At 38.4% G+C, this 17271-nt stretch overlaps 1 protein-coding gene and 1 long non-coding RNA gene across 2 annotated transcripts; one reads left to right on the top strand and one right to left on the bottom strand.

The window, feature by feature from the left end:
- The first annotated feature begins 5382 nt into the window (after positions 1 to 5382).
- On the top strand, positions 5383 to 6954 carry LOC133976015 (uncharacterized). Its single transcript, XR_009924802.1, has 3 exons — positions 5383 to 5551; positions 6327 to 6432; positions 6599 to 6954. It is a non-coding gene; the product is annotated as an uncharacterized LOC133976015 (long non-coding RNA).
- A 1099-nt stretch (positions 6955 to 8053) lies between these two features.
- Positions 8054 to 17093, bottom strand: trub1 (TruB pseudouridine (psi) synthase family member 1). Its single transcript, XM_062414085.1, has 8 exons — positions 16892 to 17093; positions 16706 to 16804; positions 14971 to 15026; positions 12664 to 12745; positions 12463 to 12535; positions 9193 to 9332; positions 9004 to 9060; positions 8054 to 8916 (listed from the first exon to the last, which is right to left on the bottom strand). Exons 1-8 carry the CDS (start codon positions 17037 to 17039, stop codon positions 8714 to 8716), a joined length of 858 nt encoding a protein of 285 aa, XP_062270069.1. The 5' UTR covers positions 17040 to 17093; the 3' UTR covers positions 8054 to 8713.
- Between the last annotated feature and the right edge of the window lie 178 nt (positions 17094 to 17271).

Here is a 17271-nt window from a genome sequence, read left to right as displayed (position 1 = left end):
CATGGTTTAGAATCTTTAGATAATTTTACTGTCCGGAGGTACTTCCTGTTAGCATCGAGTATCAAGCTGAAAAGAAACATACTGCTACATGAACTTCATATTTCTTTTGACCTGCGATTTCTGACGGTGGTGATAGGGGAAGTACGGAGTTTACATTTGTGTTTTTTGAAACATTTATCTCGAATATAGAAATAGATTATTAGTTTGTCTAATAATATATATAAACTGAACTAATAGTCATCAACTCTATGAGGGAAGATAGGGCTTGCATAGCATAGACACACTCCCTCGCTAGTAGAGGGAAATTTGATTAATAATATTGAATGCTCTTTTTGTGTGTTGGCTTAGCATGGCTAGGTAACCTTGATAACTGAAGGAACATAGAAGGAGGAACAGAGAGTATTAAAAAAAGCGGAGAAGGGAAATCAGTACACAGCCAGAATTAAAGAATCATTTCTAGTGAAGGTAGAGTAATGAAATAAAGGATTTAAACAGAGGAAAAGGAGAAAGAGTTGAAATGATGTTGAATTACGGCAGCTGAACAAAATGTGGCAATTTGGTTTGACATACAAAATACTGAGGTCGAAGGAATCAAAATTAAAAATAAAATACACACTTTAATGTGAGTAAAATGTTAATATACAAACTATTCATTGTTTGGTTAATTAGTTTTAATGCAGTTATTGATTGATTCAATGTGTTTGAGAGCAAAAATTACAAAAAATTTGAGTTTTGTCACCACCGTCAGATATGGCTCAACTCCGTCAGGGCTATTATCCTCTGTCAGATTAATATTTTGATAATATTTCAATATGATATTTTTATATTTAAGGAATAGTTAGTAATATGTGAAAAGGCAATGTGTCTCCTAACACTAGAATATGTTTTAAACCTTAAAAATTATTTGGGTAGAGATCAAATTCTATTTAACATTTCAATAAAAAAAACAGACAAACCTCTTTATAGTTAAAAATATATACATATTGAAAGTATTTTTTCCTGAGTCCTCTGTCAGCCTTGGTGAAAATTTGTTTTTGTTATAGTTTTTATAGGTCGTGCATATGTGAGTGAAAATGAATATGTGTTTTTGGTGTCTGATGGTGTCGAAACCAAATAAGAAATGGCAAGACAAAAAGCACATTTTGTTAAAAAAGAGAAAAGCTGGGAGGTTGTATCAAAGCATAACTCAAAGCTTAGTACATGGTAGATGCAAACATGGAGAATTTAAATGACTGTCCCAGTTTACCCAAAGCATGCAAAAAAATTAGAAATTTTCAATGCAATGCGTATTATTTTGTTCAAATTCATTACAGTCATAATTTGATAACAAACAAAGTCCTATTTATGACATGTATATCCTTAATATGAATCTTGTCAGAATCCTTTATCATTGACCTTGTCATGCAATTCCAAGGGGGAGCTTTTGATTGACACTTGCCTAGCCCCACTCAATGAATTTACTCTATTTAACACTTGTTCTCTAAGATTATAAACAGAATGCGGTCTTCATGCAGGCAGAAACAATTACTGGACAAGGCTTTGAAGCTTGTTTTAGGTTGGATATTTGCTCTGCATACAAGCTCCCACAAGCCAGAAGTTTCACCTCGGGGAAATCAATTAATTACAGTTGAAATGACGCACAACCAATGTTATTATAGGCTTTGTGATTACATACCAATCTAAGAAAATAATGTCATGCAAAACACAGTTTTTGATTGCTTTATTTCGAAACATTTATTTATTAAAAAAAGCAAAAAAACGTTTAGCTTCCATGTCATGTGACACAGTGACTCTTAATCAATACCAAATTCTAATCCAATACATGGAAATGAGAACACACCCTGTTTTATTGGATTTTATTACTTTTTCTACTTTATAATACAATTCTTATGGGAAAAAAATGTTTTTTTTCCCATCCGCTTCCATATCATTTGACCCAATGACTCTTAATCAATACCAAATTAGTGCTTCTTCTATTTAATATTAATATTTTTAGGTAAAAATACTTTTGGGGGGCTTCCATGTCATGTAATACAGTGACTCTACATTTATAACAAATGCTATACTATATTGACCAATTAGAACACCACTTCATAATGGCTTTTAGTACTTATATTTTCTATAATTTTTTGTATGGAAAAACAAGGATTTTCTTAAGTAATTGTATATTCAAAGGAGAGGTAGTAAAAGATGGATACAAAGGCGAGAGAGACAATGCCAAATGTGTATCCGCAGTATTAAACTGATATTCTGCAAGTGAGGACTACGTACATGTGAGGCATTGTTAACATGTGCATCTGCATTTAACAATGTAAGCAGTGTTTGAACCAACCTCAGGCATGGGTTTGTTGAAAAAACATATAACTTGTTGTGCATAATGCTTAAAAACGGATACCATCGAATTAAGGGCCTTTAGGCATTCAATAAATTTGTTTATAAAAAATAAAATATAAAACATTAATATTTAAAATATTAATATTAGATCATAACTTTAGTTGGTTAAAGTTCTTGCGGGCACCACCCTTCAAAGAAGGGAAAAGATAGCTAATTAGTTGATTAAGATCAGTCTCATTCAGATCTAGTTCGATAAGAAATCTCAATATTTACTATTAAAGATCATAAAATGAACAGTGAAAGTTATGGAGTTCATGACAGTGTAACAGTTGGCAAAATTCACTTATGCAACATTAATGGACAAACATTTGTGAAAGAAAACATTTATTATGAACATAATAAAGTATAAAAACACAAATTACAAAACAAACGTACTAACTAACAAGGATGTTTGTATGTGAGCAAGTGTGTATGTAAATTAGGTGGCCTCCCAATAATGGCTGACCAAATTTCACATCTCTATTAGCATGCTTTCAAAATAGTGATTAGGCCCCCCAAAGTTAACAACCCCCCCCCCCCTTTTCTTCTGAAGTGGGGGTGGAGATAAGTAAGGGGAAGACTATGCATGCGTCTGTGTAGATATTAAATCAGAGAATGCAAGAGTCAGAGAGACCTACGAAGGAAGCCTGTGAAGGGCCTAACTAACAATAACTTTCAAATAACTTATAAACACAAAATCAAACTTTTAATCACACACAGAATCGAATAAACAGTCTGGCTTAGCTCAGTATAATTATTAAGCCCAGATTATGTTACCAGTCCGAAGGAAAGGAAAAAGAGGTTGCAGTCCAGTTCACAATTTGTTGAAGTCTCCGGTTGCGTGAATCCTTCTGGCTTTGTGTGGTCTCTGCCTTAGCGGTTCTGTGGAGCTGTGCTCAGATGCTGGTTCGAAGTTGTTACCTACAGGACATTGAGTCGCTGCTAGGAGGTTGTAGAAGCAGATGTGTCTATATAACTAGAGAATGTATCTTAACATAAATATATCAATAACTTATGCCCATCTTTGTACATATGTCTATGAATATATATATTTCACGGTGAATATATCCGTACATGAACATACATTTATGTGTATTGACAAAGCCCAAGAACCAAAGACACAGCATCGCACGTGTGCAATTAATAACATTATCAATGGCTACTCTCCATTTAGTAATCCATTAGGTCATGTCATCTATTGTGATTGTTACTGATTAAACCTTTGCCTTTTCAGCTATGATTTGCATATATATTGCCACTCAAAGTGCTGTGCAGTACATCACACACATTCAATTAGGGTTGCTTTGCGCTTTTTATACACCCTTACAGACACAGACAACAGACTAGTTTAGGGTTCAGTGCTTTGCAGAAAGGAGACAGAATGAGGGCATAACCAGTGATTTAACGATTAAAAGCAAGATTTTGATGTCGTCTTAACTATGGAAAGATGCATATTATGTTTGATCATGAATTGAAACTAGGACTTAGAAAATTGTAATACAAAAATACAATTACAAATTATAATAATCACTTCAAAATCAAAAATATATAAAACTTTTATTAAAGTACTAGTTATTAATAGCTCCTGGAGGGAATGGACTCACTCCCAACTGACACCATTACTACCTTCATTGTGGACTATAGCAGCCGCATGACATCACGTCATGTGGCAGATGCACATCATGCCACTCATAAACCACATAGTATACTCTAATAATGCTGTGTTGTTTGTTTGGCATTTCAGATTAATGCTGTTTTTGCCATTTGTAAAGACATTGGTAAAAAAACACATTAGTATTTAACAAAGATAATAGTTTCACTTGAATATTTATTCAATCTGAAAATACTTAAAACATGATGCAACAACACTCGGATGTGCAGATCATGAAAAGAGAGCACTGCTTTGACCTTTTCTGCAAATCAACTGATAAATTTATTTTGTAAGAAATGCATGTTAGGTCTAGCCTGGATGCCAGACGAACTTAACCCCGCCCACAACATTTGAGGTCGGGAAGTTCGGTCTGGAGTTGCTCCGTTGGGGAGAAATAATGCCCGGTTCGAAATCATCCGGACCAATCAGATTGTCAAGGCGGGCTTTATACGATGATGGACAGATGATCAACGGTAACGTAATCAACCACGTCATCAAAGTGCCCTTTGGTTGAATTTGTTTTCAACAAACATGCCTGCTGCTGGAGAGCTGAGATGTGTAGATGCTGCCATTGAGTCTGTTTTAGAAGACTTCGACAGTGCATTCATTTTGAAAGAGGAACACAGGACGTGGAGGCGACGCCAAAGCACCGCGCTAATCCCTATCGCGCCGGCGCTTGGCTGTTCACACCGGACACTGAAGCGAAGCTGAACCGCTGGGCAGCGCTCATAATATCACCCGTTGATCCAGTAGATTAAAAGCATATACTTACTTGTTGCTCCAACATTAAGCAACAGCGTCCCAACATTTGTCTTTCTTGGTGTTGTCTTTATACAACATGTTCAGAGGACCATACAACTCACTGCACTTCTCAACTTCAATTATTAATTAAAAGTCATCCATGTTGAAGAACTTCTCCGCTGTTTGCTCCGTTAAATGTCGGTTGTCGAGGGTAAATTACGTATTCTCCACTCAAGCCTATGTGGAGAATACGTAGTCCCCCCCTCTCTCTTTTTATCAAGGGGCAACATCCTGGGCTGAGCGATGAGGCCGATACGGAAGTGTAAAAAGCTGCAGTTCACTGGGTGGCCACTAGAGGCTGGCTCCAAGAAACAGAAAGTCCCATTGACTCCAATGTTAAAATGCCCAACTTTAGAGCAGAATTAAACCTGTTTACAGCATGGTTCAACCTTTGGTTTTAGTCTCAATCGCGATGTTATTTATTCATGACAACTCTGAGGGGGGTGAATTTTTTTCTAACTCTCCCGTTTAAGCGATATTGAGGTTTAAAATTACGCATAATTAGGGGCGTGGTCTATTGATTGACACCTGGGCACAGGCTCCGATGCGGTCACAGCTTGTCACTAGCCGCTCGTTAGCTCCCCTCAAGCCACCTGCAAACTGCTCGGTCCACTCGTAGCTTCATGTCGGCGGATCCCCGTCGATTCACTCGACACAAACCATGGCTGGCTGTGCAGTTCATTGAACTAACAGACCGTCTCACAGCTCTGTTGTCAAGTTCTTCCGGTGAGTGAAAATCGATTTTTATTTAATTCATATATTAGAAGCGTAGCAATGATTAGCAGGTAGTGTTGCTCACGATGCATGGCTTGTTAGCTTATGTCGAGATTAAGCTAATGTTGTTTAAGCTTGTGTTCACCGCATAGCCTGTAGGTTCCTCTCTGAGCAGCACAGCCCGATGCGGTCCTCATGCTACATTATGGAGCGTGAATGCTCGTCACAGTAAACCGGTGCGCACTTTAGACATAGTGGAGAAGTGTTTCAATGTAGACATGGGGATAATTAGTTACAGCGATCAATGTTGGTGCGTCATATAAAACTACTGCGCACATATGTAAGCCTGGTCACAGGAATGAAAGCTTAAATGATGTTATATTATCTCTTTAGCATGAGTTTTATTATCGAGACTAACCCTATTTGTTAATGTTAAGGCTATATACATCTGGCAAGGGTAGTTGATAATAATGTTATTATATTTATATATATTTGTTTCACTAGATGTCATCTGTGGTTACAGTGAATACTAAGTTTGTGTTCCATAATTGTTCACTTTCAAACTCTATTAAACTTATCTCCCTTGTTTGTTAGAAACGTGAACATGGCATGAAATAGTAACTATATGAATATGAAATAACACAAAGAGGCAATGCAACAGATGGATTATGTGAACTGGGATATCTAAAAAGACTGAAGTTATTGACATTTTATTGTTTGCATATACATAAGTATGATGATGGTAACCTGACAGATATTGTTTTTTACGTATTTTTTATTCGTTTAGTTTTCCTCTAGGTGATCCTGAGAGGCTAGACCTGTGGGTGATCAACATGAAGAGACAGAACTGGATTCCGAGCCTCTGCAGTCAACACTTGAGCAATGACAAAAGGGTACACAGAAATGTTTTAATAACTTCTGAGAAATCAAGCAACTTGATTGTTACATAGCAACTACAATTTTAGCATGAACTGTGTACTGTACATTTCTACTCTATTTACAATGAATTTTGTAAAATCAGCGTATCACATATCGGTGTGTTTTCGAGTTTTCCTTCAGGTGACTCAGACAGCCTGCACCAGTGGATGTCCAACATGAGGAGACAGAACAGGACTCCAACAAGACTGAACACTAAGTTTCATCACCTATGCACTGACTCCAGGAGCAGACCTGTTTTCATACCTTACAAACAATCAAAGCAAAGATAATGTGGAAGAACTCCATACTGCATTGTCTTGGTAGTGCACTGTTTAATTCAAATACAGAGTTGAATATCCACAGAATTTTTTGGACCCTCTGGGTTTGTACCCTCATAGTTGAACCACATACTGTAAGTAAGTTTGGATCAAAGTGTCAGCCAAATGAAATGTAATGTAATGACAGAAATAAAACATAGTACAAATAGATAAAATGTATTTCTACCTCATCTGTAATATTCAAGGTGATAATCTCCCACAGAGTTGTTGAAAACAGTCCACATAAAGTCTCTCCACTTCCCTCTGTGTAAAAATAATTATATAATTAATGAACTGTTTACACTGGTGTGTGGAGATTATTATCTAATAATCTGATCTGTCCAATTCACTCAAATTCCATAAAAGGCTAAATAAGCGAGGTGGGAATGGAGGATATACCAGCCTGTATCCGCACATTTGTGAGACAGTTACTATCACATGTAGTGTATTGATATTAACTTATTAAAATCAAGTCACAACTAAACACACAACTCTCTAGTTAACTTGCATCAATCTTTTCATTAGATGTTAAATAAACGGTAATTTTTATAACAATAACATTAAAAACAACTTGAGGCATGTAAGCATATGATTATGATGATAGATAAAAGCATAGGTTTTGTTGTTGTAGTTTCAAGGTTACTTACCTCTAGTGAGTTCGTAAAGATCGCGACCAGCTACAGCACAGCGCTAACCGGTTAGCAGCGTCGGGTAGCCTAGCTCCTTAGCTCTGAGCTAACCTGGACACGCTGAGCTCCGCGAGCATCGCTCGGCTGTCAGTCTTCACTCGCGTTCCTCCTCCTTGCCCATTGATTCGTTAACCAGAACCGAGGAGGAGTAAGCACCAGCAAGATGGCGCCGGGGGAACGCCTCCTACTAGCCTCATTCTCACCATGCAGAAACCAATGGGTCACGTCACGGACCCTCCGTCCATCTATATATACAGTCTATGCTTTTTATCTGTATCACTGCTTTTGTGGCTGTAGTGGATGGGCAGAGGGGGACATTTAATAATGTCATTGGTCAAATTAAAACTCCAGGACAACAGAAGGGGACTTAAAAGTATGGGATGCATATTTTATCATTTATATCATATAAAGTATGTCATCAATATAGTTTAAAATCGTATTTCAGTGTGTTTCCTGGTGCGATACACTCGAGTCAAGCGCAAAAAATAGACTCGACGCCGAAACGATCGCTGCACGGCGCGAGGCAGCCTTGGCGCAGGGCGGCGTTTCAGCCTCCGGTGTGACCCACACAAAGTTTTAAAAACGTCAGGCTATGTTAGGTCCAAAACAAGACCATGGTTTATAACAGAACTGATTTGACGTTATATTATAATACAACAGAAGTCAATCCTTGATTTTTGTGTCAAACTGTGTCAAACACCGAAAAGCCTGTCTTTATACAGAATTTTTACAAAAATAAAAGTAATACTCTCAAACTTTCATGGGTCCAGCAGTGGGTCATGTTTCTGGAAATTATGTTTAATATACCACTAGTCTATTTCCTGTGTGTATTGTCAAGCACTTTTTCCATCCCAACCTTTTCTTCTCAGTTTCATATAGCAGTGATATTGTATTATATATATATATATATATACACACTTAGGGTTTCTATTACCTAACACTAAAATAAGAATGCAATGAGAAATTGAAGTTAGAAGCTGGGGCTGGAATGTTTACAAAGTTCAAATACATAACCATTCACAAATTAAACTAAATTAAATTGGAGGTGAGACAGAGACAAATATAAATCACAAATACGTGGGCTCAAACATCTAAAGTCCAAGGTGGGAATAATGACACTGGTCAAAAGGGTCCTCAAAGGAGGTTTCAACAAGTGTCTAAATTTGTTATGCTTGTAACAATCACTACCTAAAATAGAAATAGCCAAACTGAGACCAACCGTTTTCTTCATTGAAAAGCCAAAAACTTAGTTATGTCATATTCTTAGCCTGGGTGCTGTTCACATTGTGTTGATCTGATGGTTTAGTACCCTGCTCCGAATCTGTACAGGGTTGCAGAGACTGCAAGACATGCTCCAGTGTCCACTGCTCCTCGTGTAAGGCATGCTCCTCCAGGGTGAACTGACCCTGCTTGGTCCGCACCAGATTCTTCACATGAGCACAGGATGAGAGAGCTGCAGCATGAAGACACTGGTTATTCCTACAATTAAGTGTTAGGCTGATTTCTAATGAGTTTGGAAAATAAAATGAATTCATCTCACCTTTCCCCAGGTCGTCCACCAAGCTTCTGACATAAAATCCCCCACCACAGTCAACATCTGTCATGGAAACACAATTAAATGTGGCAAATTTTTCTAACTGTATTTTTGCATTGGAGAATTAGGAAATTCCATCATAATTTCTGTGGTTTAGGAAAGACTGAGGTACTTCATGATACATCATGTGCTGACCTAGAGTGAAGAAAGGAGGCTTAAACTCCTGCAGAATCAGGTTGTACACAGTGACAGGTCTAGCAGGTTTGGCCTCAACCGTGTGACCTTTTTTCAGCAGGACAGACAGACGCTGGCCATCCTTCTTCAGAGCAGAGTAGCTGAAGAGACAATTTCAAGAAACATTTTGTTAGCTTTAGATTTATTCGTAATAAAAGCAGTCAGGCTGCAGCTAGCCATTCATTTTGAATTAAAGGGTTAAATTAAGTTGTTTAAGGTACATTTATTTTATTTGTTGATATCCTAGTCTTGTCCCAATAACAAAAAAATAAAAATAAATTTCCGAAATAAATTGGCTTCTGTGGCCTTGGCCCGACTGTAAAAACCACTACCACTTCTCGTTCTGAACGAGGTGAATAACTGGTGTACCTGTTTGTAATCAACTCACCTGCCTGCTGGTCTCTGATCATGAGACAGAAGTTTGGTGATGATAGGACAATGCACACTGGGGTTATGACTACATCATCTCCATTGGCGAAGGATGAACCTTCGCGGTACCTGAATGTTTACAGGGTTTAAGGAAATTTCACTATTCTGACCATGAGCCAATGACTTGACTAAGCTCTTTTGAGCTTTATATTGTAAAGTAGGCAGGAGCAGTTGATCAAAGTATAAAACATGTCTCTTCCTGTAGCCAGCAGCTGGTGCTGTGATTTTAATGTCTAGTTTGGACTCGATTGGACCAAATATGTCAAGAGATACAGAACCTCATGTTTTGATGGCATGGGTTTTTTAATTCCCTGCAAACTTTGGTAACAATTTAGGCATGTCTAGACCCTGAAAAAGCTCCAAAAGGGAATAAAAAGACTTCGAAATACAATAGGGCCACCTACCCGAGGTGCTCGGGCCCTAATAAAATATTAACCCTAACTCAGAAGTACAAATACAGATCTATGATTGGGAACACCTAGAAAGGCAAACAGGATTTTATTCTCCATCATTAGCTCTAACAATTGATATATCAGCACAGTTAATAATGTGCGTGAGACAGAGTGTGTGCTAATGTTGACATCTTCATTTGGGTCCTCACTTCCGTGTCTGACCCCGCCCCCCACATTCATTGCCTCCTCCTATTGGTCCACAACATACCAACATAGGGGCTTTCTATTAGCTAAACATACATGTCAATCAACTGTTCACTGTGTGAATAACATTGAACAATACCACAGAGTCTATTTTTTCCGCTTGTGTATCGTGGCAGGAAACACAGAAAAATGATTTTTAACAACATTAATGACATTTATGTGATATAAATGATCAAATATGCATCCCATACTTTGCATTCCACTTCTGAGTTTTAATTTCCCCAATTACATAATAAATGTCCCCCTCTACCCATCCACTACAAGCACACAAGCAGATAGACAGAGAGAGAAAGAGAGGAGTACTCCCCCAGTACATTGAATGGGTTGCATACAACAAGCAGAATCACGGGCTGACCGACGCTGAGTAATCCGTGCCGGTATTGAAGAAGACCATTTGTTATAATGAGTTGAAATGAAAAGTTTTAGAAATCGTAAAGGTAAATTCATAAAATAAAAAAAAAGATGCATCGGTTTAAAATATTGATGTCGACGCATTTTCAGGGTCGACGTCATCGATGACATTGACTAATCGTGGCAGCCCTATAAACATACCACTGTCCTGTAGAAGACAGATCATTTGTAAATAAGCGGACACACACATACGAACAACTATGAATGCTCAGCCCCACGTGTAGGCTATGGGCGTACCTATGGCATAACTTTAAGGCAAAGTGATGAATAAGCCTCAAGTGTGTCAAGGAGAGGTACTGCCTGTCCTTTCTGCAGCATTAAGATTGTAAATCATCTCTTATGGACTGGACTTTAAATCCGGTTTAGCTCTCTTAACTGTAAAATATTCATTCTGCCTGTGCAATGCAGTGGTTCATGTGCAATCCATTTACTCTACATTGTAGCAGTAAGAAGAAAATTTGATACAGAGTAGCCCTGTACACCTCAACAGGAAAAGAAGGAGGGCCAAGGGAGCGGATAAGTTGGACACACCTGTGACCCAAAAAACAGGGAAATTCAAACAAAGGCAGCATGGAAGAGAAAATGTGAGGTCACAGTAATTGATGGAAGGAGATCACGAAACTAGTTTCTTGACAGTTGTACCAAGAACCCGCTGTTATTTTTTCCACAATCGTCTTGGATCAAGAGGAGAAGAAGTTGATTCCTAGAGAGACTAATGAAGATGATCTGAAAATGTGTCCAACCTGCTCGGATTGGGCTGTGATCCCCTCTGTCCTGGTTGAACCATAAAAAGCTAAGTCTCTCCATACTGAAACTCTCCCGGCTTCTCCGATTCCCTTTGCCTCTTTGTCAACTGTCTGGCAATCATTAAATCCATTGGACTCCTGGGTCGTCCTCGATAAACAATAAACTTAAATGATGATTGCAGCTTGACATATCCTATTAAAGTTATCCTTCAAGATGTTTACCCTCATCAATGCTGCTAAAAAACTTTAATCTTGATGACGTTTTCCTGCACTTGACATCTATTGCACTTCTGTCCGTCCTGGGAGAGGGATCCCTCACATGTAGCTCTCTCTGAGGTTTCTATGTATTTTTTACCCTGTTAACAGGGTTTGTAGTTGTTTTTCCTTACTCTTGCTGAGGGTTAATGACAGAGGACGTCTCACCATGTTAAAGCCCTATGAGACGAATTGTAATTTGTGAATATGGGCTATACCAATAAAATTTGATTGATTGATTAAAACACTTGGTTAAGGCGTAATCTGCGCAAAGAACGACTGTCTGCAGGAGTTTGGGTGTTTCGTCTCTGTCCCTCGTCACACACAAACTCACTTTATTTAAGTTATTAATCGATGATGTCGGATCATGACTCCGGATCGCTCCGGTCACTTTAACCCTGATGTCATGACTGTGTGCGTCACATTACGTCTTGTGTTTTGTAGCAGGTTGAAACATGTGTCTGATAAACTCTAGAGAATCAAACTAGCACAAAGTGAACATCAGTCCCATACAAGTCCAAATAACTAGTGATCAAAGATTATGTTTATTATATTCGAATCTCCGAACAAAGACTTTGACACAGCCCAGACCTTGAATGAGCGTCTGTCCTGAGGCATCCAAAGTCCATAGGATCGTCAAAATATGACTTTGACCTAATGGATGGAATATTATCTAGAAATGATCTTTAAGTGAAATACCACTACGGTTCAGTCAGATTTGAGGCCTTACTCACAGTGGAGGAACTTGCATGATGTCACCAGTGAAGGATTTCAGCTTCTCCTCAAGGTCTTGCCTGGTAATGTGTTCTGTTTAAAAAAATGAAAAAATAAAGACAAAGAAATCCCAAACAAACGGTTCCAGCAGAAACTGTGCCTCAAATTAGGTGTTTATCTGTTCAGATGATATGATGTGATTTTTTTGCATACTGTCTTACCAAAGTCTTTCTCTAGAATCACTTTACCAGTAGCGTCAAGAGTGTCTGTTGCTTTTCCCAGCTCCCCCACAGCAACATATTTCTGGAAAAAATAAATGCACTTTGGTTTGGTCTTGTGTACAAAGTAGATATTATTAATCAACACTACTGTCAAATAGTCCATGAACAGTATCGTATGTCAGCCGCTGGGTACCGGGAAATATAAAGACTGATTGAAATAACGTATAATGTATCTTGGAGATTGCTGAAGTGCCCTTTTGGTGCTTTATGGGTTTCCAATTCCCTTTCCTTGAGTCAATGATAACTTTTCGTAAAACAATTTTATTGTGCTATAAGGGCTAAATTAGAGCATTTCAATGTTGTAATGAGTCCACAAAAGTCCCAACCAGTACCAAGTCTTACTGATTTGTATGTTTTTGTAGTTTGCCAAAGATGATCATGAGATAAAAACAATGATTATTTACTTGCAAAATATTGTTTAGTATAGAGGGGCAAGAAATTTAAGCAAACCTGTGGAATTTCCCCGTTTTTATGCATAAATATGTCTTAAATGTCATCAGTCCTTTATTGATGTTGCAATTGGAGTATTTTGGGCTGTGCTGCGGCTTAACAGGTTGGTACTTATGGTCTCATTATCTCTGGAAATGTATACATTTCATGTTTCATTTACTAAATCTGTTTAATTGACTTTCTTAGAGGGCGGCTATTTATTTGCAATCATTGGCCACCACTCTCTGGATTGCCCTGCTCTTTTGGCTCTTTTTACACCTTTGTATCATTTCTGGGATCTTTATTTATATTTATTTTGATCACATATTCTTTTTGATTGTTAACATTTTATCAACATTAATTTGAATTCTTTTTTTTGTCATTCTGTTTTCAATGTTTTGTCGACACCAGTTTTGCCTAATACTTGTGCCTTGTTTTAACTATCTTTCGGTTGTCAGACAGGTGCTGTGTGCCTGAGGCGGCAACCCAATCCCTGGTGGTGGATTTTTCTTCACAATCTGTTTTTGTTGATCTGCAGGGTCACGGGTGGTTAGTTAATTAACCCTTCCCCTTTATTTTGGTTCCTTGTTGCCATGGTAAGCCCCTGTCCTTCACCCCTTGTCCACGTTTTTTAATTTGATATGATAGTTGTAATTCTTTTGTGTGCAGTATTTGTTTATTTGGATTAAAGATCAATATAATGAAAAGCAACTCTGACCAACTGGTCCACACCTCAAACAACTCAGGATTGGTCGACACAGGACAGTCTGTTTTTTAAGGATTCGACTGGTACGGCAGAAAGAAAGATGACGGAAAACAAAAAGGCAAGACAGACACGAGGAGGACAGAAAAATCTGGACAGTTCTACACACCACAGAGTTAATGCTGTTCCACCGAGGCAGTATCTGGACTGTTCACGGGGAGCGCAAAGCGAAAATAAGCCAGAGATGAGGTAACGGACGAAGATCCGTGAAAGGGTCAGATGTGAGTGAGGAGTGGAGCATGACAGTGGTGAGGACAAGATACAGATCTGAAACCAGGTAGAGAGAACAGGTAGATGGCGAAAACGGGATCCATCACTGTGGTCACCCCCTGTGAGTTAAGTATAACATTCCCCTTCCTGAAGGATTTTATTGTCCAACAGAGACATTTGGATTTAGTTTTGCCATTCCAAGTGTTTTGTTAAAGTGACGCTGGTAATTAATCTACCTGAGTACATTTGAGTTTTTGACTACCCTCACTTGTTTAATCAACAAGTTTTAAAGTTTTCTTTAGTGGCTGTATTTTATCTGTTTTGCTTAGCACCTTTTGTTTTAATTGCGGGGCGTTTTTATTGGTTTTAAACTTTTTTTATAAGAGGCCCTCTCTTGGTGCCTCATTCTTCCACGCGCGCACACACACACACGCACACGCTAAGTGGAGGTAAGAGTTAGTCAACCTCGGGTGAAATCAATGAAACAAGACTTGGGTAGTCAGTAAGAGAGTACTCTGCCCTTTTCAAATCACTCACTTGTAGTACTTTATAAAATGCCTGAATTTGTATTCATGTTTTGATGGATAAACCAGTTAAAACCAGTATATCAGTGTATCTTACAGAATATTGTCAGGATGTAAATGAAGCCTTTTCGAGTTGAATTTAAATGAGTTTGTCTGTGAGTAGATTAAGCACATTGTGTTTGTCTGTAGTTTTGAGTTCAATAAAGATCATACTTTATGATTAATCAAAACAGAAACCAGGTTATGCAAAAGGTTTTACTTGCCACTATATGTATTTATAGCACCATTTACTCTTTGTGTGTAAAGTGCAAACAAACTTACCTTTGAGCCCGCTAACATGGTACTGAGCTTTTTGGTGCCATATCCAACACCGACAACTGAAAGGAACATAAGAGATTTAGAGTCCTGCTGGCAACCCTCTAGAGAAGGACATTTTCATTACACACAGGCAAAACTGTTTTTTAGATTAAGATTAAGATATGTTTATTCATACCAAACACATGCACAGACATGCACAACACACCCATGCAATGGCAGGCAAATTCAACCTCTGCATTTAACCCATCTGGTGCAGGACACACTGTACGGCGCTCGGGGAGCAGATGTTGGGAGAGTAAGGTGCCTTGCTCAGGGGCACTAGATAGGGTAGGGAGACTCTTGGATTTTTGGACCAATAAATCCAGGTTCGTCTTTTGTTGTCTCTCCGTGGAGTCGAACCAGAGACGAACCAGAGACCTTCTCTGCCCATAGTCCAAGTTTCTGCCACTAGATCACCGCCTTACATTTTCATAATGTTTAAATGCAGGCTTGCCGCGGCAGCTGATTGGACTATGATATTCAGAGGCTGCAGGCAGAACAAACGGTCATATATTGTTAAAATAATAGATGATTATAATGATAATTACCTAAAGTTATCACTATCATCTTTTCACCTTTTTTCTTTTGGAGGGTGGTGCCCAATCGCCCCCTATTGGCCAGCCACCCAATTGACCAATTGCATTCTTTTGTTTATACAAGAAAATAGTCATATTCATGGTCATATTAAAGGCAAAGCCTATGCAAAAACATTGTGCTGCAGTAGCATCTCTTCTGCCAAACATACTGTTGAACTGAGGAGCTAAATATTGTGCATTGAACAGATACTGTAAATATGAATTGATATTAAACTGAATATCTTGCATTGTATAGGTAATGTTGCATAACTGCCTTTCTTTGTATATATTTATGCTGATACAGCTGATACAGTCAGCCTTTAACTGAAATGGCAAACATTTTAAAAATATCCCTCCTAAGTGGGCATTTTGGAAGATATCAGGGTGGTAGATCTCGGTTTACGTTGGGAATTAAAAAGTGATCTTGGGCTTGAAACGGTTGGTGACCACTGCTATAACCCAAAGAATGCTTTACCCATGCTGCCACTAAGGACTTACAGATCTCCATGTCAGACAGAAGGGTTCCTATTGAAATGGGACATTCATGTAGATGAACCCTACACACTTTGTTGATGTTGACTTCCCCCAAATAACTTTTTGTGAGTGTGACATTAAGTGCAGACATTCATGTTATTCTTAGAATGAATGTTGGTCATTTTGGTCACAGTTTGACTGATCCTATAATTCAGCTCTGACATTTTCAACCAGCTACATCAAGTAAATTTTACATTTGATAATTTCTGGATTATGACCAAATACCTGCAAATCGAACAATATTCACATACATCTCAACTGGACTTGTCAATTTGACTCAAAAAGTTGAATTATGATTACTTCAATATAACATTAATTTGGAGCAAGCTCTATATTCTTATATATTCTTTCATTTTTAAACAGCACTTCTCAACCGAATGTACATTATGTAAAATAAAAATATAATATTAAAGCAACCATTATCTCCGATGTACCTGCCTACTGGACATTTTCAAGTGCAAACTTTGAACACGTTTTACAAGCGTTTGGGTGGAACGGCCACTAGAAATGACGTCCCCCATGATTACAACCGACATTTAGGCAGTAAAGGTAACAGTAGCAGCTTTGTGAACATGGTACAGTCAACTTACCTAACACTCCACTGGCAGCACTGTCCAGAGTCCCTCCGTGCCCCACCTTCAGGCTCTGCTTCTTTCTCTTTCGCGGATTTGGGTTTTGTACACCGGCTTCTGAAAGACACGAGACACAAAACATTTCACAGTCAGCTTCAAAACTGACAGTGGGCTTACTTCTTCGGTTTTTTCCTTTGCTGTTACCTTTGAGCAGAGCCTCTTTGAACGTATTCAACAATTCTGCAGACGTAGGCCCTTGTTTTTTATAAATGGCAAAGAGCCCATTCAGAGACTGCAATTTAGACAGAGAACTAGGTATAGGGGTAAGGCTGCTACTCATGTTTCCAGCCATGCTTGTTTTACCCTATGGTTTTAGCCCTCCTATACCATTCTTCTTCTTGATTTTATACAGGTCAGCAAACAGCGTTATGCTGCATTACCGCCACCAACTGGTATGGAGTTCTAAAAGTATATATACATATGAGCCCCATTTGTGGCTTCCTTTGCACATTTGCCAGCTGTTTCATGTCCTTCAATTCCTATATGTGCTGGTTAAGTGTTACACTTAATCCCGTCATATGAAT

This window comes from Platichthys flesus, chromosome 20 (genome assembly GCF_949316205.1).
Source record: "Platichthys flesus chromosome 20, fPlaFle2.1, whole genome shotgun sequence".
Taxonomy (NCBI): domain Eukaryota; kingdom Metazoa; phylum Chordata; class Actinopteri; order Pleuronectiformes; family Pleuronectidae; genus Platichthys; species Platichthys flesus.
Note: the sequence above shows the minus strand (reverse complement) of the source record. Positions and strands in the feature narration are given on the sequence as shown.